General features: G+C 39.0%; 3 protein-coding genes across 13 annotated transcripts in view; 2 read left to right on the top strand and 1 right to left on the bottom strand.

Moving 5' to 3' along the window:
• The window catches only part of LOC101162128 (dynamin-2), a 28015-nt gene extending 22623 nt beyond the window's left edge, over nucleotides 1-5392 (top strand). For 9 of the 11 annotated variants that reach the window (XM_020705251.2, XM_020705258.2, XM_020705257.2 and 6 more), the window contains 5 exons: nucleotides 133-244; nucleotides 344-508; nucleotides 1584-1807; nucleotides 1935-2201; nucleotides 2516-4740. In XM_020705251.2, coding sequence (XP_020560910.1) covers nucleotides 133-244; nucleotides 344-508; nucleotides 1584-1807; nucleotides 1935-2201; nucleotides 2516-2588 — 841 coding nt within the window. In that variant the 3' untranslated portion in view covers nucleotides 2589-4740. Of the gene's footprint in view, nucleotides 1-132; nucleotides 245-343; nucleotides 509-1583; nucleotides 1812-1934; nucleotides 2202-2515; nucleotides 4741-5294 lie in introns of those variants that run through there. The other 2 variants (XM_020705255.2, XM_023957499.1) reach the window with 2 other exon arrangements.
• A 121-nt stretch (nucleotides 5393-5513) lies between these two features.
• On the bottom strand, nucleotides 5514-7946 carry LOC101161889 (transmembrane emp24 domain-containing protein 1). The gene is made up of 4 exons (XM_004071374.4): nucleotides 7496-7946; nucleotides 6702-6799; nucleotides 6437-6623; nucleotides 5514-6323 (listed from the first exon to the last, which is right to left on the bottom strand). The coding sequence occupies exons 1-4, from the start codon at nucleotides 7670-7672 to the stop codon at nucleotides 6108-6110; spliced, it is 678 nt and encodes a 225-aa protein (XP_004071422.1). The 5' UTR covers nucleotides 7673-7946; the 3' UTR covers nucleotides 5514-6107.
• Nucleotides 7947-13475: 5529 nt separating this feature from the next.
• Nucleotides 13476-15876, top strand: LOC105354544 (tumor necrosis factor ligand superfamily member 6). The gene is made up of 4 exons (XM_011478097.3): nucleotides 13476-13822; nucleotides 14676-14709; nucleotides 14914-14985; nucleotides 15065-15876. The coding sequence occupies exons 1-4, from the start codon at nucleotides 13622-13624 to the stop codon at nucleotides 15472-15474; spliced, it is 717 nt and encodes a 238-aa protein (XP_011476399.1). The 5' UTR covers nucleotides 13476-13621; the 3' UTR covers nucleotides 15475-15876.
• Nucleotides 15877-21572: the final 5696 nt, after the last annotated feature.

Genomic DNA, 21572 nt, shown 5'->3' with positions numbered 1-21572 from the left:
TTGTGCGGACGTGGCTGTCCATCCCTGAGAATGTGTTCCAATCTTGACCCATTGATTCAGTGTATAATGGGTGCTGGGGGGATTCCAGAGAAAGTCAGTGATCCTACTTTTATTTCTTTTCAATTTCTACAGAAATGTGTACAAAGATCTTCGCCAAATCGAGCTGGCCTGTGATTCTCAAGAGGATGTCGACAGTTGGAAAGCCTCGTTCCTCAGGGCAGGAGTTTATCCTGAGAAAGACCAGGTGTGAAAAACAAACTTGCAGCCCTTCAAGAACAATCTGTCTGAGCCAAACGGCTCGATGGACCTTTTTGACCGTGTCTTTGTGTTGAATGCGGTTCAGACGGAGCAAGAAGATGCGGCTCCCACGGACACATTCTCTATGGACCCTCAGCTGGAGCGGCAGGTGGAGACCATTCGCAATCTGGTGGATTCCTACATCGGGATCATCAACAAATCCATCAGAGACCTTGTTCCCAAGACCATCATGCACCTCATGATCAACAGTGTGAGTTGAGCATTCGTCAACAGAAGCTTCTCAGAGGATTAACAGTCGAAAATGCTTTCATAGAGATCACATTTATTTATTTTAAGGAGGTCTACAAAGGTATTGGTAATCATGTCTCCACGTCTGGGTTTATGAGATCATTCAGTTTCTCCCAACACAATGACCTTTACCATCCACTGCAGAACCTGCATCTGAACGACGGCCTCTTTCAGTGCTACCTCAATCTTCCTGTCACCCAGTTTGAAAATAGAGGACTTTGTTTTTATTACTGTCTATAATTCTTTTTGCATACATTTATTAACTGTGAAACATGAGGTGACTGTACTTTTTTTTTTTTTAAGCACCTCTGAAAGGCAGGGGTTCACTAACATAACTTCATGCACGAATTGTTGCTTGAGGACTTACTACAACGGGTGCAGATAGAGCACAGTCTTTCCTTTTTATGTAAATCCTTTTGAAATCCCAAAGGTAAAGAGAATCGAAATATGGCACCTTTACAACCCTGGAGCACCTGGATCAGTTTAGAATTGATGTAGAACCGCTTGTATTAAATGCGCCTTTACATCTGGCCTTTCCCCCCCAATGCCACCTTATAAGCCTGGGTTCCTTTGTCCAGTTTGCTGCGCTGCGCCCCTGTGCTACGCCACTGCTTACATTAAATCCTCTTTTGAATGCTGCTGTTCCTGTCATCGGTTATTGCCTGTTGATCACTTGCAAATCCCCAACATATAACATATGCACATGGATTTTGGGACTCTTTTATTAGGAACCCAGTAAATCAGGTTCATAGCAGATAGCTGTCTGTAAAAACCCCTCATGTTAGGAGCAAACTCGGATTTAGGGTGGAAAAGGACTGTTAATGAGTTTGTTTCAATCTATTATCCACAGTTAGTTATTGCTGTGTGCCGTACATGTTTCTAAAATCACAAAGAATTATTTAAAATAAAATGGGTGGTTTAATTTTATAGCACAAATTTTGAGATCTGTTTTTCATATAAGTCTGTAAAAAGGCTCGTCTGCACAGCACTTTTGATTTGATTTTGTAGCTCTAATACTCACTAATTCTGCTCTACAGGCGAAGGACTTCATCCACGCAGAGCTGCTGGCCTATCTTTACTCATCTGGAGACCAGAACAGCCTCATGGAGGAGTCTGCTGACCAGGCCCAGCGCAGAGATGAGATGCTGCGCATGTACCATGCGCTCAAGGAGGCACTGCAGATCATCGGAGACATCAGCGTGACCACCATCTCCACCCCCGTACCTCCTCCTGTGAATGACTCCTGGATCCCAGAGACCAGGTGAGGAGGAATCATAAAAAAGCATTTTAACTTCCTGTAAAATATGATGAACCCAAATCATATTGTTATGTTTTAATGATGTCATTTAGTGGGTCATAACAATTCCAGTTTTAACTCCATCTTTCAGCCCAAATCCTCAGCGCCGGCCACCCGTTGCTGCAGCTCCGCCCCCCAGCCGTCCACCTGCCGTTCGGGGCCCTACACCGGGGCCACCAATGAACCCGTCCCCTCCTTTCGGAACCCCACTTAATCCCTCTCCAGCCTTCAATGCGCCCCCCATCCCGTCCCGCCCAGGACCACCAGTCAGTGCCTTCAATAACAGTTTGGATCCCTTTGGGGCTCCACCACCACAGATTCCCTCCCGGCCCGCCCGCGTTCCACCTGGTGTTCCCAGGTAAACACCCTTTTTTAATAACAGATCAGCAGCGGTTTCAATGTAGATTACTTTTTTTACATTGTTATTATTATGTTTTAATTACCCCAATCCTCTAAAAAGCTGCAGGTTGTCTTCAACGTTTCCCTCATTTCTAGTGACTTCACACATCTTCTCTGAAGGGCTCTTCTTCCTTTTTCTTTTCACTTTTTTTCTTTTTCGCTCTCTCCTGCTGGGCCTCCTGCCTTTCTTCTCTGCGGGGTTGTTTGGTTTCATGGCGGTCTCTCTGTGGGCACGTCTCACTCCTTGTCCTTTATGTTCTCTCCTCATTTCAGCCGAAGACCCCCTGGTGCTCCGTCTCACCGGCCCACCATTATCCGCCCTGCTGAGCCTTCTCTGCTAGATTAGAGCTGTGGCCGAGCCCACCTAGGCATGTGTGTTTGCGTGTGGACGTATGATTCTCCACACAGATGTAGCGGGTGATGATGTGGCGGGTTGTTGAGGGGAGAGGCAGACTTGGAGCGATGCATAACGCTCATCTTCCAGCCGCGTCTACATGATTAATTCATGCAATGTTAATGAGCTGCTAATGTCTGTCTGAGTGCACAGGATGGAAAAGAAGCCCTTTAACCACTTGAAAATGTTCTCACTGCTGTGGAACACAAAGTAAAACCCGATGATCTGATTGACGCATTCTCGTAGAAGATGCAATCAGTTTGGTCAAAATTTGAGTGTTTTTTTTTTTTTTTTTTACTTTTTGATTAGTTTCCTCCACCGTTATCTTCCCATTTCTTCTAGAAGTTCCCGGCATTATATATCTTACATGAAATAACTTATTAAACTTTACTGGCTGGCTCTCCTCTCCCCTCCCATCATTTTGAGATTGTCCCGGACAACCTTTGTGTAAAACACCTATAACCGATTGGTAATGTTTTACTGGAATTTCGTATCTAAAATGATTTCATACTGAAAAAGAAGACCCCAATAGCCTATTATCACTGTTATTTTTGGTGGTGTCAATGATATATATATATATATATTTTTTTTTCTTGTGTTATTTTATTTGAGTGACTGTTGTTTTTAATGATCGTTCTAAATGTAGCTTTAAATCAAATCTTAATCGCAGCAGAGACGAAGCATAAAAAGACACAGGGTAAGGGTTTTCAGGAGACGGAGAATATCTCCAGCTTCCCTCTCTGTGGTTTGTACTTCCGGGGGGAAAAAAATAAATAAAAAGATGTCAACTCGAGTGACCACAAAGCACTTCTAACCGTCTAGCCTTACAGGAAGCTCCTCATAACGGCGAAAATGTAGTCTGTAAAGCAGGACACTATGCACAAATGTCAGAGAGGGAAAGGACAAACGGTCTGTGGAAAGCTTTCTCCACTAATCCTAAGACGTTCTTTAATATCAGCTCAACCCCTTTTGGGTGGAATTAGTTAGTTTTTGGCAGAGCTGATTCAAAGTGATCAGAGCACAGCTGTAAAGTGTCATTTTGCTGATATGTAGATACAAATTTCCTCCTTATCTCTCTAGATTCTTCAGTTTTTATAGCTTCTGCTGAAATTGTGCTTCCATAATTGTACATAGCTGCTCTGAAGAGTTTGTCACAAAAAGCCCGCTTTTGCTATTCAAAGCCCAATACCTTAAAATCCTATCATAGTCTATTAACTAAACAAATAATGAACAATATCTTCACATGGATTAATTCTAGCAGAAAAATGACACATCATTTATAACCTGGGCATTTGTGTTTCTTTGTTCAACCAGCTCTTTAGCTTTTCCATGGTTCTGCTACAGGGATTTCCTGTCAGAATGTGTACTTAGGATTTGAAAAACATATTTAGCTGATAAATATTGGTTTCTTTATACAGTAACTTTTTTTTTGTTTGGATCATTTCACTTTTTTAAGGAGAAAGGGCTCACAGTGGCAGTGGGGTTGGGATACTTTGATGTTATGCTGTTTGGTTTGATCCGTAGCTGACATCCATGCACATTCTTTCCGGAGGAATTCTCTAATGAGGTCTAAAGGGTCACATTACCTGGCGATAAAATAGGGGGGGGGGGCATTGGGTCAAACCATTCAGACGTCCCGTCGCCTCTCGACAGAATGTGCTTTCCGTTTTTACCTTTTTCTCCAGGTCTTGCCTTCTGTGACAGTGCCAGAAAGAGTAGTTGAATCTTTGGGGAAAAAAGTTCAGAAAAAATTCAAATTTGATGCTCTTCAATCCAGAAAACCTTAAGGGTACCATAAATTTATAAGCCCAGGGTATTATTTTTATTTTTATACTCTTCAGTGCCTGTCACTTTAGCTTGCCTCCACTGTAGATGTATCTGCTAACGTAAGGCTGCGGGGTCTCCTTGTGCGCCTCCTGTTTCCCTCCCCTCTCTGAATATGGAAGACGGGGATGGAAACCAACTTGCAAAAGTCTCTTTGTTTTGCAAACCCTTGTCAAGTGCCTCTGCACCAATTATTGATTTGAATAAATATATGGAACTGATTTAGAAAAATAAAGAGGTGTTGTCTACAATAAAGGGAGCGGCTGTGGTGGTTGGTGTCTCTTTGTTGTCTGTGTGCACTTTCTTTCCTTTCTGTCCCCGAGGGTGTAGAGCGTTTTAGTTTTTTCCACTCTTTCTTTGTTCAAATATAAACCGACAAACTGCTGTTTCGGTTGAAGTTTGTGACTTTCAGTCACAACCAGAGTTTTCACTAAGACCAAGATATTTTAACCCCTTCATACCTTTAAAGACTGGACTCCCCTTTTTTTTTAGCATCACCTTGAATGAAAAAAGCCCTGAAAATATACATTTTTTTATATAATTAGAAATAAATTTGGGTATGAAGGGGTTAAATCATGCCAAGTTTTAGCTTCAATTTGCTTTCTAACAAGTTTTTTTAAATTATTAGAGAACAACTTGGTAAAGTTTGTTTTTACAAGTTGTAGATCGTCCACAAATTTCCACGACAGTCGACTTCATCACCTTCAGGTTTAATTTAATCCCATCTAATATTTTGTTTTTGCAGATAACTCAGCCCTGTAGGATTACAGGTCATAAACGCTTTGGACTAAATGGTAGTCGAGCGATTAACGTTGGTTGATTGTTTTCAAACAGGCGACCAGCTCCACGTCGAAACCAGTGGTGATCCCGACCGACACGCAGACCATCCGACTTCAGCCCACGGCAGCAATGAGCACAGAAGAGCAGCGTCAGAAAAAAACCCAAAACGTTTAATAATATTTTACTGTTACACGCACAAATTTGTTAAAAAGCAAAACAGAAAACACAAAGTAATTTGCTATTACTTTAAAATAGTTCTTTTTTTTTTTTTTAAAAACGAGTGAGCAAATGCATTATAGCAGCCTCTAAACAACTGCTGCTGATACTGGTGGGTCGGCAATAAAAAAAAAATACAGTAAAAATATGTAGCTTTAAACATGTATGCAATTTTTTCATAAAGGGATGATATCACTTCACATAAAAGGTAAATAAAGGGATGGAATTTTGTTTAAATGTGCAAAGATGTGCAATAACAATAGTTAAATCTTGTGAATGGAATTATCAGATGGCAAACATCTGACTTGTTTATTTTATACGGAAAAGGTGTGTAAATATGTCTGCTTTTTCACCAGAACATATTTTAGAAAGAGATTTAGATCAAAATGTCATAGAATTAGGGTTTCACCTGTGTTGTTTTGGCCGCTGATTAACACTATTTAAAAAAAATACCCATGAGCTCTGAACATTTAAGCTTTAATAAAGAACAAAGTATAAACAGTTTTTGCATTTTCAGTCTGTAGTGACATTTGCAAATACAGCTTCAAGTATTTTGTGTTTGAGTTCAGGTCGGAATCCATAAAAACTCACGTTTTTGTCTGCAAACATGTTCAGCTCTCAAATCATTCTAAAAACAAACAAACATGCGTGTTATGTACAGACCCGCTTGTTATCAAAGAGACGCTGCAGAGTGTAAATTTGAACGACAGCGACAGTAAGCAGGACTAAAAGGTTGATGCAGGACCAGAAGGACACTCGCCACAGGTTGTCCTCCAGAAGGTAACGGTCCCTGGACTCAAAGGCCCGCAGCACAGCCTGGACCTGCCTGCTCTTCTCCAGATGCCTGTGAACTGACTCCATTGATGACTGGGAAGAAGGAGACCGGACCGAGACACAAAATGAGACTTTTCTTTTTTTTTTTTTTTTTTTTTTATGGAGAGGAGCACCTTAAAAACATGTTTTCAACCACTTCTCCTCACCCTGATGTCCTCCAGTCTGTAGTCCACTGTGCTCTCTGTCACTGTGAAGTCCTCCCAGTCTTCTCGGCCTCCAGCTGCGTTGTTCTGACTGTTGACAACAACCTCAAAAAACACCATTTTCTCTGATAGCTTGCTAAAGCTGTTGTCAAAACACAACCTGTAGTCTCCATCCACTGCTGGATCCACCCTGAAAGAAAGCAAGTCACATTTCAAAATAAAAAACTCAGCAAAAAAGTCAAAATTCTGAGGTCAAACTGTAGCCTACATGTGGATGCCATGAGAATTCCGAAAGTCAGAGATCAATCGGTGTCCGTTTGGTGAGATGAGGGCAAAGCCAACATCCAGACCTGACCCTGCTATCACCTGTGATGGAACCATCAGGAATTCAGATTATACAGGCTTTACAACACTGAAACGCTTTTATTTCCACTCCTGACATAAAGTTCACTGCCAAAGCTTATCAGTGCAACTGCTGCATGAAATTCAAATGACAGAGATAACGAAGAGAGCAACAGCCAAACTCTCATGGAGTTCACACAAGCTCATTGTCAGACAGAGCTGAGTTAAAAAAAAAAACAGCCTTTCTCAGGGGTTCCATTTTTGTTCCATGATGCTAAAGTGTGAATGGTTTGACTCCATTTGACATGCTGGGATGTTTCCTTTGCATCCCCCTCATAAGGACGGAACAGTTCTGTGTTGGTTCCTTTGGTGAGGAGCCGCTGGTGTCCAGTTAAAGTCAGGAGGGTGCAGCATGAACTTTGCACTGAGACAGGAATGCAGCTGCAAGAGGCTCCAGCAAAGTCCTGACTATGATGAAGTGATTAAAGGTGAAACAAGATAAATGCTATTCACAAATGTAAACTTTTAGGTTAAACTATGGATTTCAAATTAATCAGTTTTCCTCTTTTAGTTTTGGTATTTTCCACTATTATGTATCTTTTTTAATCACTAGTAAAATCAAAGTCCAAACAGTCTAGAAGTTCAATTTGGACCTATTTCAACAAACTATAAACAGTAAGTAAAAAAAAGAAAGTTTTGTTTATAATATAATTTATTTACCTGGTATTCTACTTCCATGCTGTCATTCCTTGTGGTCGACTGGAAAAAGCATTCTGTGCTGCCAGCAGGTAATATGAAAGTAAACTCCATATGTTGCTTTGCCTCAGAACCCAAAATCAGCCCCACAGTCAGAGTTAAGAGCATTTCCAAACAGATCTGAGCTGTGACAGCCATCATAGCTTATAGTCCATTCAGGAGGTTTCCCTTTACCCCCACCAGTTCCAAGCAGCTGTCCTCAGAATGGTTCATGCAGGAAGAAAACGTTTTCTTTGTGCATAAAAACCCTCTGCATTAGCTGTTCCTTGAAGAAAAACACGAGGTTTGTAGTTTTTTTAGTCTATCCTGATCGAGTGGAGCCACCAGGGTCAGATCAGCAGCGCTTTGCAGATGGACTTCACTCTCACATGAGGCTGTGAGCTCTGACGGTCTGAGGGCTGGACAGGAAGCACCAAGCTGATAATGTTCAACCTAATCTGTTCCTAAAGACATCTATATGTTATATGTCCAATAATGCACAATTGCACAAAAAATTATTTTTGTTGTATGTTTCTACAAATAAATAAAATTGTAATTCTCCTTACATCCTGCAAGGGGAGCTATAGTTAAAAGCAGATAAGTCAACATTTTCTATTTGTTACAAAATACACCGAATTCATTAAAATCCATTATTTTTACTGCAAAAGCATACAATGTACAGCCACCGTAGAAAAGACTTTGTACAAAATACAAAACATACAAGTGAATGCACCAGCAGTGGACCTAATAAAACAGAAATAAGAATAAAAATAAAGGAAAACCATTTTCTTAGAAGCCTACAAAACACTTGAAATTATCGCTAATCTTCCTGAACTCAAGGAAAACCATCAGGCTGCACACATACCGGAACGTCTATTGGGCCTTTCAACAAGAAGATCCATTCAGATTCTTAAGATTTTATACATGCAAGATGAAAAATGTGATTTGTGATGTAATGTGGATATCTGAGACGTTTGGGACATTTAGATTATAGCTGACATGGCCGAAGGACTCACCTTGGGAAAATGTTACATTAAATCTCAGACAACAATTGCAAGTTAACGCGTAATAAATAAAATGCAAATCAGTTTAACTGATTTTTTTCTAATTATTATGATTGTGACATTCATATCTACCACAGATATAGAGGGGAGTTTCTTTAGCCTTCATTTGTAAGCTGACATTAATAGTTTAGTTACAGTCTACTGAGTCAAAATTATTATTAATTAGTAATTATTAATAATTACTGAGTCAAAATATTTTAACAAAGTTAGGCAAAAATACAGATGTTTTAAAGTCCCACTCCAATCATTTTTTGATCCATTGCAAAGGTGTTCTCAGTGGTCTTTTAATTATGATGATGCTGTTTTCAGTCAAAATAAACCTGTGTTGTTTTCTAGGACATAGTTTCTGTAGAGCAGCAGGAGTTCATTAGAAATTCGCCTCTGAGTTGTGGGCTGGCCATCTACTATTTTAAGCTTTATTTTCTTTTTTATATGTCCTCCATCATCAGAAAACTGCCACAAGAACATGTTTAAAAACACCAAAAACACAATTTTCATCCGATTGGGTCTTTCACCTCAGCTGTCTGGACTGAAAAGTCTTGAGCCATTCAAGACTAAGAATTGATTTTGTTGCAGACTAAAAGTGATACTAGTCTTTAGTTGTGGCTTAAGCTCCGTCACACCAGGCGAAGACAGTGAGTGAGGATGAGTGCAGGGCTTTGAACAGACCTTACTCTTGTGCAGACATGTGAGGGAGAGAACCACAGATGAAGAGGTGTCATCTGGCTAGCAAAGGAAAGACAGTAAACTTATTTATCCTGAATGAGTACTTTACATGGGCAAATTCCTTTGTACCTGTGCTCTTACAGTGCATTTGAGAGCCTGGGCTGATGTAACTCAAGATTACTGTCCGAGTCTGCTTTTAGTCTGATTGCTAAAATGACCCCTAAATCGACCTGAATTTAAGGAAAACCATCAGGCTGCACACATACCGGTTCGTCTAATGGGCCTTTCAAAGAGAAGCACCATTCAGATTCTTAATTTTTAAAGATCTTACTTTATACACAAGATGAAAAATGTGATCTGTGATGTAATGTGGATATTTGTGTGCCCCCATCCCATTTTTGAGTAACATTAGTATTCTTAATGACAAAGATTAGGGATTAACAATACAAGCTTCTGTAAGCACAGCAAAAACAATAAAAGCAACATTTTTAAATAAAATAAAACCAACCATAATAACAATAATAAAACTGTTAGCTGTCACCCACCTAGATTTGTGAGATTTTTTTCTCTGCATTGGACTTTTCCTCAAGTGGAACGGTGAGCTGCAGACACAACCTCACGCAGAAACCATTTGATGGTTTAATGCTGGGACCAATGAGTGTTAATACTGCCTACATCCCTCTTCTACTTGTCTTGGACACTTTCTTTCTCCCTGTATCTTCCCATCTCATTCACTGGTCCAGTAACACCTGATCAACTGCTTTTGCAGCCTCAACTTGCGTTTTGGTTTAATCTATAACCGGCTTGCTTTTGTCAGCTGTAGATGCATTATGATTTATGAGATGCATTTAAACCAAGCCCACCATGTTCATGCAGCAACATTCCTCTCTAAGTGCTGCCTTCAGCCTGCAGCACTCCATCCTCCGGCTCCCAATTCCTTCCTGCAGAAACTTCAAGAGCTGAGCTCGACACATCTGGATCATTCTCACAAACTTCTCTACTTTTGCTATTTATGTATCATAGACTAATAAAAGTCACAGCAATTGTGGCAAAAGAACAAATTGCAAGCACCATCCTTTTAGTTGACCAGAAAGACCAGATGCTCTGATATGTATTGCATTGACACTGGTACCTTGGTTTAGCATCATGCCACCTCTACAGAGTTAGGACATGTTCCCCATTAATAAAGATTCCCAGATGTGACGTTGCACCATTTACTAATGAATACTTCTTGAATTTTTGGATGAACTTTCATCCGAAGCCAACATGATGCTTTGGTGGTAATTGTTCCATCATCTATGTCTGCTTCAATGGGTGGGAGTTGCTGCTCTAAAACCCAGAGGAGAAATTTTGCAGTCTGCCATTATCAGTACTTCTAACTTCTGCCAGTCTGTTGTAAATTCAGCTGTTCTTTCTTGGAAATATTCATTCACCAACCCACTCACTGTGCTTGGCATTCAACATTTTTTTTAAAGCTTCCTACAGTAAAATGTGTGACCCTGAGCCAAACTCATTTGCTAAATCAAGAACTACACGTCAGTCTTGCTTTTTCCATCTTTGCTGACAAGATCTGATACCAGATGATGCTTATTAGTTCAAAGCTTGGAATTCAAGCTTTTTGATTGTATCAATAACCTTGTTTTCCAGACAGACTCATAACCCCAAGCTTTTTTGCTAAAGAAATTGTCGGCTTTAACATTTTTTAATAGTTGGGGGTTTAGCATTCATGATAAGGTCTATAGAGGACATCTACTGGTAGCTCAAGCATCTTCTATCTCTTGTTAGCCACATGTGTCTGTTTTGAAGTGTATCCCTCCAATTTAACTCAGGACCCTCTCAATCTGTCCCATTTTTCCATGTTAAAGGGGGCCTCATGGATCCCCATACAACTGATGTTCTCCTTTTACGGTCTTTATTTTCTTTTAGTATTTCTTAAAGATTATAGTTTGATTCTGAGCTCAAACTGCATCACAATAAAGCTTTTTCGTCTCATCAGTAGCCCTTCTTTGTGGTTTTTAAGCTGTCTTTGTTGCCAAACTAGCCTTTCTGTCTCCCAGACTTTGTCATTTCTTCCCACCCTTTTCTCCATTTTTACAGAAGCTCTCCTTTCCTCTCACTGACTGTTTTGACGGTATTGATCAGAGTTTATCTGGAGATTTAATGACGTTGCCTAACTCTCATCATTACAAGCAAATCTAGGATGGACCCGACTGGAGTCTGTTCTCTCCTGCCAGCTGTCTTTCCAGGGTGTCACGTACGTTTCTGTGTGATTAATATGAAAAACATTTTCAAAGGGGAGGAGGAGAATTTATCTTATTTATCTTTAGTATCATTTAGGAAAGTGCAGATAAAAGAAACTCAGTTTTGGTAGAAACAGTTGGTGAAACTCAGTTTAAAACATTCATGTCTTGTAGAATTTGTGCAGATTTCTCCATAGTTTTCAATTTTTTTGAAATCCTGTCTTTGTGGGTTTTATGAGATGGAACCCCAATTTATGAAAAAATAAACAAATAAAAACTAGAAAGCAATTAAAAAGTGTGTTCTGAATCTAAATTCTATGAGAGTTGATTACTTTTATGGAATTATGGAAATAAATACATTTTTCCATGATGTTCTATTTCTTTAAAAAGGGTCTATTTATGTCCTCAGAGAACCAATTGTTGCTTACATTTCCCTAAATCTTTCCGTTTTCCCATCTCTCCAGATTTTCTAGGAGCAACGTACAGCTGAGTGACACACTAACATCCTGATGAACGATATTATTTGGTTGTTTCCTGTTTTTAAGAATGGTTATGATGTAGAAATGCTGTAACCATTGAGGTACCCGAGGTTGGTGGTTGCACCAGAAAGTGAACATCAGTCAGAAAACACTTGGTCTTTGCAGACACACGAGCAAGCAGTTCGAGCGGTGCAGGTGTGAAAAAGCTGTCTACTCCCCTCAGTCACTGAGAGAGAGAAAAAAAAACAGTCTCTGAAATAACCCTTAATTTATAAAACTAATCATAAAAATAATAAATCATCGATCAAAATCAAACAGTTTCGATTCTTGTTCAAAAGAATTAATTTTTTCTACAATTACTACTTTGAAACAATTCCTGTAGATAACAACACTTTTCAACACAAAAATTAATTTTTCAGTACCAATTTGTTCATGTGTTAACTTGACTTAACTGAGCAATAATAGTTTAGTTACAGCCCACTGTTTCAAAAATATTTTAATAAGGTTAGGCACAAATACAGATGTTTTAAAGTCCCACTCCAATCATTTTTTGATCCATTGCAAAGCCGTTCTCAGTGGTCTTTTAATTATGATGATGCTGTTTTCAGTCAACATCAAAAAACCTGTGTTGTTTTCTAGGACATAGTTTCTGCAGAGCAGCAGGAGTTCATTAGAAATTCGCCTCTGAGTTGAGGGCTGGCTGTTGGCGTGGAGTAAGTCTGCCTCTACTTCCAGACATCCATCTGTTTACACTTTCTCCCACTAGCTTACAGCCCCTCACACCCCCAACCTATCATTACAGACAACAAAAATGGCGAGCAATACTGGAGCTATCCAGACATACAGTTTTGGGCAGATGCCAGCTCAGAAGAGGAAAACAAGGAAGTACATGGATCTATTTGTCTACATGCATCAGAATGGAGCAGAGCAGGGAGCTTGTAGCTCGCTGTAGTGAGTTTTACATCACTTCTACAAGTTTTTTCCACCAGCATTGTTTCATCTGCTCCTGATTCACAACGATTTGTATAAAGAAATACTTTGAAATACTATTTTAAGCTTTATTTTCTTTGTATATGTCCTCCATCATCAGAAAACTGCCACAAGAACATGTTTAAAAACACCAAGAACACAATTTTCCTCCGAGTGGGTCTTTCACTTCAGCTGTCTGGACTGAAAAGTCTTGAGCCATTTAAGACTAAGAAATGATTTTGTTGCAGACTAGAAGTGATTCTGATCTTTAGTTGTGGCTTAAGCTCCGTCACACCAGGCGAAGACAGTGAGTGAGGATGAGTGCAGGGCTTTGAACAGACCTTACTCTTGTGCAGACATGTGAGGGAGAGAACCACAGATGAAGAGGTGTCATCTGGCTAGCAAAGGAAAGACAGTAAACCTATTTATCCTGAATGAGTACTTTACATGGGCAATTTCCTTTGTACCTGTGCTCTTACAGTGCATTTGAGGGCCTGGGCTGATGTAACTCAAGATCACGGTCTGAGTCTGCTTTTAGTCTGATTGCACCAGAGCCGTTTGCACTTTAACCAACCAGAGGTGAGCCCACCCATTTCGCACGTTTTCTCATTACTCAGAGTTTCCCTTTTCTGAAGGTCGCTAGAGCCCCTTTGAAGCAACATCTCTGGTCTTGGGGGACAGACAAGAGCAGAAATGTTTTCTAAAACATCATTGGGGAGGCCTCCGTATCTGGTGGACACTCAGGCCACTATGCCTCCATTGCCGCCCAGGATGAAACAACGGGGACAGCAAAGCAATTTTGGGCAGACCTTGTTGTTTGTGTTGATGAGCCTGGCTCTGAGCTGCATTGTCATTGAAGCCTGCTTTATCTATCGACTTTATCAATCTGAAGCTGTAAGTATCATCTGAAGAAAATCTGATTTCATATTTTTTTAACAGTATTAATGTTTTTGTTGTTGTCTTTTTACATTCTCGTGCTCCTAATCACCCTTTTAATTGAAGAACTGATTCAACTTAATTCTCAATTTATTTTTTTCTTTCCTACACAACGTTTTATTTTAATATGTTTAATAAAAAAGGCATTTATGTTAAAGATAATATTGACAATTTGTCACTATAAAATGTTCTAAAAGTCTGTCCTTGACCTAACCATCTCATGAAAATCTCAGAATTACTCTAAAATTTACCCTTTAAGTCTTCCCGGATTAAATTGGACTTTTATTATGAACTTTAGAAGAACTATCGCTTTTCAAATATCATTTGAAATTAAGCATGTAAACAGTTACAAAACACTGATGAAAAAAAAGATCTTTCAAGCTTTAAAAGTTTACTTTCGTGCTAGAAATAGTTTTAGAACTCAGTGTGACAAAAAAAAGAGAAAGTGCGACTACAGATGACACTTTGCTTTAACGAATGGTTAAAAAACAAAAACGTTTCTGATTTGTTATCCTGTCCAGCGCTAATGGCAGATGTACATGAGAGCAGCAATCATCTTTTTTTTTTTATTGAAGTAAAGACATATTTTTTCTGACATGCTGTGCAAAGAAGAAACAGAAAGGAAGTGGTCTAATTCTATTTCAAACTTGTGAGGTTGCCTACGTTTCACTAACAATGAAAGAGGCCACCTTGTTCTATTCAGAAACAAATTGTCCTGCAAGAACCAGCGGTGGTGTTCAGACATGAAGTGTAAAACTATTTTTAAAGACCACTTTCAAATAACACTTCTTTTATGCATACCTTTGGGCAGAAACATGAGATGTCATTCTCCAAGCAAGTTGGAGGTGAGTATACAAGCACTTATTTTCTCATATAGACCCATATAAAGAAATGTCTCATTGTAAATCATTGGAATATTTTGAAATGTAATTTCAACCCTATAAAAACAACAAAAAATAGATTTTTTTTGAAGGATATGTCTACTTGTTTTCTACTTTATTTTGCAAAACATGGTCAACAAAGCAACAATATATATTTCTCCCTCACAGGTGAAGTTACAACTCCCACTAAAACGTCCGTACACGATGTTCTTCCTTCCAAACCGGTTGCACATTTGACAGGTGAATTCAGCTTCTGTTTTCTCATTAAAGCCAACAGTAGGGGTTGACTACCACTAAAAAAATATTTCTGATTTTCCAGATGGACAAGACGTGGTTCATGGAAAGCATATCCTGTCTTGGAGCAGGATTGCAGATCCTCTTCTGTATGAAATGAGCTACAGGGAGGGCAACCTAATCATCCACCAAGAGGGCTATTATTATATCTACTCAAAAGTGTTCTACTTAGAAAAAGACAGTTTTTACCACTATGTCATGCGACACACTGAACGAATGGCTGGGGCAAATATCACCCTTCTTCTGGCCAGAAAGTACTCTCCGCGTTTGTGCTCAACAAAGTCCAATAGTCACGCAGCGACGAGGTCCAACAGTTACCTGGCTGGAGTGTTTCATCTCCTCCAAAACGATTCTCTTTATGTGAACGTCAGTGATTCAAGCCATGTCCTCCGACACAAATCCATGGAGAACTTCTTTGGAGCATTTATGATATAGATAGCACGTTTTTACTCCTCACTGATCTCTTCCTATAAGAGAATGTAATTCTGAAAAATTTCTCAGGGACTTTTGTTTGACATGAAAGACCACAAGCAGCAAAGGTGTAAAATGATTATGCTGCATGTTGGGGTGACTGTGATGGTGGCTTTATGTTGTGGGTGAAAGTTTTACTTGAACTTTTCAAACGTTTTTTTTTATACCAAATTGAAAGCCTTAAACTTTGATAGTCTATGTTTATTTTCTACTCAATTTATCATGCTCCTGCATAATGTAACTGTGAAATTTCTGCTTAAACACTTATTGCACACATTAATTTATTCCTGCGAGATTAATGTGCATTATTATGCTTTATTGGTGCACATTTATGTAATGAAATAAACAGAGAAAGGTCATGTTTCACTTGGTTTTTAGGGTCTCTTTGTTGCGCTTTGCAGCTGCAATGACTTCCTGCTTCATCAAAGGAGTTTGTGCAGAAGGCTGAGTGGTCTCAGTAGCAGCAAAATGTCGCCCACTCGCTTCAACCACACATCAGAAATGCATTTTTATGGTGCAGAAGTATACGGTTTACAGAAAAAAGAAAAAACTGGCACACTTTTGGGCACAGTCACACAAATCTGCAAGGTATCTTATAAACAAATGTGATCCAGAATAAAAATCAATGCAAGTTGAAAAATGCAAACTTAACAAAATAAGCCAAAACGCAGAAGAACCTAAAATTTTAAGAAAATGGACGCATTACTGAATTTCCTGTTGTAACACCAATGTGGAGTCAAATTGTGTTGTACACATACATTTAAATGCCACAATGACAACATTTCTTAAAGAAAAATGTTTCATCTTGCAAAACTTTCCTTTTGTTTGTGGTTAGTAGTTATAGGCTTGCAGGGAGTTATTGATATTCACCTCATTGTACCTGCAGGTTTTTAAGGACATTGACACGCCGAGCTACCCATGCGTCCATCCATTTCCTTAACTTGCTGAATCCTTTTTGGGGTCACAGTTGCTGCTGAGTGAAGTTGGGGTATTCATCGGATAGGTCATCAGTCTGTCACAGGGCTACACAGTCACACACACTCACATAGGGACATTTTAGAATCATTATTTACCCTTTGAAGCACGTTTTTGGGCTATGGGAGGAAGTCGGAGTGCCCGTAGAAAAAAATGAAGATGTACAGGGAAAGACCATGTAAACTAGTCACAGAAAGGACACAGCTAGGATTTGAACTAGTCCTTCTTTCTGTGAGGTGAGATTGCTATAACCATTACTCCAGAATGCAACCCTCAGCTGAGCTACATAAATAGTCTTAATCCAAACATTAAAAATTCTTGAAAGCCTAAAATCATTGCCAGCTGACTTATCATGGCTCCCAATGCTCTTCATCTGCTTGCATGGACTTTCAGTTATAATCTGCCAAAGAATGTTTTCTGAAGGCCATTGCAAGTTCTTCTGCCTGACAGCTGAAGCCTGTTTGGGAAATATTAAAAAGATGCCGACATTTTTGTTAAGTGCTGCAGAATGGACTTGGTTTCTGCATTTGACGTGGCTTTGGTTAAACGTGTGATAACCCAGTTTAGTGTGCTAGATGTCATTCATCTGAGTCACAGGTGTGAAACTCCAGGCACTGGGGACCAGTGTCCGACATATTTTTCTAAGTAACCGGCAATTGTAGCATCTTATTCGCAAAATACCTGATCCAGGTAATCAGCTGGGTTTCTAAAACATCAGGCCTGGAGTCCAACACCACTGAGCTCCAAGCCTGTATGTCCCTATTTCAGGGCCTTATAAGTTCCAATTAAATTTAATTTTCTGATTATATTGCAATTAGAAGATAATTCTTCTTTTAATTTGTATTTTAAGCTCTCACTAAAAATGTGTCATACTGACAATGTAGGCTTTAAACTTCAGAACTAATATTCAAACATTTTTTCCCCCATCTATTAGTGGTTGTGGGGTAAATTACCACATGCTTTCGTGCTACTGTCTTCCACAGTCTAACCTAAATCATTCTTACCAACACTTGCACTGAGATGGTCTCAACCAGAAAGACTTACTATTCGGAAGCTTTTTCTTCTTTTGAGTCTCCCACAGTCACTGTTGCACTTTCCCTTCATCTGTGACTGTTCGAAGAAGTTGCTCATGAAAACACCCACAGATTTGTATGTTCGTAAACCGAAACGGAAGTGGTATTAGGGGATGCTGGGGGAAGGGGGTGTCAGTGTAGCAAATTGCCTGACTCACTTTCCAACCCTGATGGCGATAGTGGAGAAAGCACAGTGTCATGGGTCTGCATGGCTATTTTGAGAGAGATCCTGTCTACAAATGTTTGTGAACCTCAAACTCCTTTGAAAGAAAACTTTGCCAACCACTGACACACTCCAGTTTTTTTTAAAAAACAGATCAGGTTTTTGTTTAAGTCAGAGTTTGTGTGAACTTTGCTCGGATGTTTCGATTTTCCTGATGTGCCTGTGACTCATTACCTTCCAGCGCTGGCAGACCCGTGAGGTGTGCAAAGACAACACACACAAAGAAGGGGGAGCAGTAAAAGCAGTGTGGTTACTTTGATGCATACCAAATCTTAATTAGAATCTAGACCAGATTGTCGTTACAGAGAATTTGTGTAGGATGAGATTGCCCTTTTAGGACTCATTTTCAGAAATGAACTTCCATAAAAAACACAGTTTTCCATTAATAGATCAGAATTGTGCTGTCACAGGTAGCTCAATTGTCACACTTCCCCACATTTAAAACCTATAAAAGATAAGAAAAACTCATGTTACACTTTAGTTTTTCATTCAATAGTCACACTATGTGTTAAGTCCTAAAGCTAGCTCTGCAAACATTGCAAAAGTAAAACAGAGGATCAAACATTTCACAGCTAAATACTGTCCCCTGGTGTTAGGCTCTTGTTCATGGAGAGAAAAACACAGGATTTTTTATCAACTTTTTGTGTAGAATTTATTGAACCAAACGCACACAATCACATATTTTTGCTTATTAATGATAGTAAAAACTAGATTGGCTGAAAAATCTTTTTTTTTTCTAGTCAGAGAAAAATCCCAGATAACATCTTTAAAACTTGAAAATCAAGACGGAGTCATTTATATTGGTGATTAATATCACAACTCAAAGAGCACGCCAAAGAAAAACATGACCTTTCTGTGCTAATCAAGCTTTCGGGAAAAGCTTGATTTACACAGAAAATGCTGCAAACCAGGATGTTTTTGCACAAAGGATTTCTTTGATGCTGTGGGATTGTATTATGGAAACCCATATAAGACATCTAATATATGAAGTAGAGTGGGTGGGGGGTACTTGTACACACTTTCTGCACTGGAATTTAGCATCTTGGACATCTGTTTGTTTCACAGAAAGCCGTGGTGGCAGCAACTGAATGAGTGGGCTGGAAAGTAGCTATGTGGCTGAGATCTGGAAAGTTTTCAGATAACATTTACACATAAGCTATGCTTTTTGACTTTCATTTGTGGCTTTATTTTCCATCATTTTTTTGGACTAGATTGTTTTCAGCAAAAGAGACAAAGGGTTAGTATGATTGCTGGTGGTCTTTTTTGTTGTTGTTGTGGCTTCTCAGGGATTTGTCAACTGATGTTGATAAGGAGGGTCCCATTATCGTTTCCTTTTATTGTGGTCTCCCACTGTTAACTCATGACCTCTCACTTTCACTTTAAATGTGGGGTCTCAAAAGTGACTCACAATGAGACGCACCTAATCATTTTTTGCAATTTCATTAGACCTGAATAGCCGCACATCAACCCTCCAAGTAATAGAAAGTGGTTAAAAAAATATTTTATTACAGAATTATTCCATTTTTTTCAAATCAAACCCCCAAAAACAAGAAAAAAACATCAGGGGGTTTCAAAAGCAATGTGACAATTTTAAGGCAAAAGTCCTGTCTTGATATAACAAAAAGGAACTGAAAAGAAGGAACATCTCATAACACAAAACTTTAAACCATAACCACAGAGCCAGAGATTTCCTGTATCAGAATTTATAACAGATGTTTACTCCCTGGCGGCTATTTCTATTAGGCTGCTTCATTTCAAAATGTCAGCAAAAAAAATATTTTACACAAACATTACGCATAAATGGAAAAACACAAAATTGCAAAGAAAAAAAAAAAACTCCAAAGATTTTGGACAAATTTAAAAAAGTTCAAAAACATTTTAAATACAATTATGTGAGGACATTGCATTGTGAATAAACTAATAGGAACTTTTAAATACATTTTTATATCTATAGAACACAAAAATGCCTCAAAATAAATAAATAAACTTAAATACAGGAACATACAGAAGACAACGTTTGAAAGCAAAAAACTTGAAGTAGATATAAAAGGAGTTGTGCAAATGATCTTGTTCAAATAAAGAAATTAGGTTTCCCACCAGTAAATGCGGCACATCATTTTTAAACATCTTACATTTTGCAATGTTATAATTCAGACCAATAAATAAACAATATTTCTCTCTGAATTTTTACTTTGATCACACTCAAAGCTAAGATAAAGTAAAAAAAGATTTACTTCTTTAGTTCTGGTCAATATAAATAAACAAAATAGCTTGTGATACAATCGTTTTGAAATACTGTTTCGATGAGTTTGACTTTTTTTGAGAAGTGTTTCTTGAGCATATCAGCTTAGAAACAGATATGTAGTGATGATGCAAAACCTCACAGCAGTTTGCATCTGATATATAGATGCAAAGGACATCAATGAAAATATTCCTTTTGTCATTGTTTTGTGACAGTTTTTACAAATTATTTTGCTCATTTTTGCTGTGTTTTTTTTTTCTTGTACAAAAATGTTCCCAAATCTATAATGTGTTCCAGCAGCTATGCAGTCAAGTGTTCTGCCGACCCATAAGTGGAATACCAAGACTGCTCTGTCTCAAACGAGTCTTTGGAGGGACCCAGTCTTGTCTGCATGACTGCGGATTTACAGGGAACGGAAGCTCCAGACATGGAGGGTTGCCCGGAACATGCCAGAGAAACCAGAAAATAAGAACCACATCAATGTTTGGTGATGAAGATGATACCCATGTGCGTCACAGATTCATTGGTGTTGATACATAGCTTTGGAGACGTAATGGTGACCTTCAGTATCCCTCCAGCAGACAGTTCCATCGCTCTGCTCAGCACCCCTGTGCTGTTTGTGTTTTGGTCAATCCAACCCTCCAGCTTAACCTCACCATTGATGGTCAACATCACTTTTTCCTTTTTCGGACTTTTTTCACACAGCGTCACCTGCAGAGTTAGGAAATAGTATCCATCCATCCGTATTTGACGATTTACGGTAGAATACAGCTTTTCGTTTGGATTTGCTGCGGTCCATGCAATCTCTGTCTGATCTGCGGAAACATGGAAACTTATTTTACTTGTTGACTTTATTATTCATCATTTCAGAATCCTGATTACTCATTTATAGAATGTTTGGAAAGCTAACTACATACCTTTGTTATTATTATTATGGCTCCCCTTGAAAGAGAGCATCATTCCTTTTCCTAAGAGAAGTGCATCATCAGAGGAGTTTTGCTGAAATGAAAGAATACCTTTTAATATCTACAAATGCCACCTTAAATTGCATTGTTTAAAGAGTTTCCACATAGTGACAACCATAGATATTATATTTCATGAAAAACTTTAGAATGCAGTTTGAAACTTTAACATAAACACAGCAGAAAACAAAAACTGCACATGTGAGAGAATTGAGGGAAGATAAACGAAGAGAGAAGTTTAGTTTGGTGGCATTTCCCCGAATGTGGCAGTGACGTCACTGCGCTTCCTTCAAGAGGTTAGGAGAGCGGTTTGACTGACATGACGAACTCAAACAAAGCAATGGAAGAGATTAAAGAGCAAGTCGGAAGGAGTTCCATTCCGTCACACAGGGATCTTTTGCAAACAAAAGTTAAAAATATGACATTTTGTCCCAACACTGAGACCAGTGAGGGTCAAGCATGAAAATCCTAACTGGGAGTGTCTTACGGGTGGCGTGGTTGGCTGTGGGAGTTGTACCCTTTTTTCTGGGGTGTTGCAGTCTGGACACTGTAAAAAAATCAAAAACAAACAGCCAACGTGAGCTCAA

Source organism: Oryzias latipes, chromosome 8, assembly GCF_002234675.1.
Source record: "Oryzias latipes chromosome 8, ASM223467v1".
NCBI lineage: Eukaryota > Metazoa > Chordata > Actinopteri > Beloniformes > Adrianichthyidae > Oryzias > Oryzias latipes.
The sequence above is the reverse complement of the archived record's forward strand: the minus strand, read 5'-3'. Positions and strand labels throughout refer to the sequence as shown.

What these genes read in the sequence shown, in the direction of transcription:
- LOC105354544 (XM_011478097.3), top strand. Translation starts at nt 13,622, where the DNA reads ATGTTTTCTAAAACATCATTGGGGAGGCCTCCGTATCTGGTGGACACT. An exon ending in ATTCTCCAAGCAAGTTGGAG is followed by an intron (nt 14,710 to 14,913) that starts GTGAGTATACAA and finishes TCTCCCTCACAG; the next exon opens with GTGAAGTTACAACTCCCACT. An exon ending in ACCGGTTGCACATTTGACAG is followed by an intron (nt 14,986 to 15,064) that starts GTGAATTCAGCT and finishes CTGATTTTCCAG; the next exon opens with ATGGACAAGACGTGGTTCAT.
- LOC101161889 (XM_004071374.4), bottom strand. Translation starts at nt 7,672, where the DNA reads ATGATGGCTGTCACAGCTCAGATCTGTTTGGAAATGCTCTTAACTCTG. An exon ending in GCATGGAAGTAGAATACCAG is followed by an intron (nt 6,800 to 7,495) that starts GTAAATAAATTA and finishes GTTCCATCACAG; the next exon opens with GTGATAGCAGGGTCAGGTCT. An exon ending in ACAGACTGGAGGACATCAGG is followed by an intron (nt 6,324 to 6,436) that starts GTGAGGAGAAGT and finishes CCTTCTTCCCAG; the next exon opens with TCATCAATGGAGTCAGTTCA.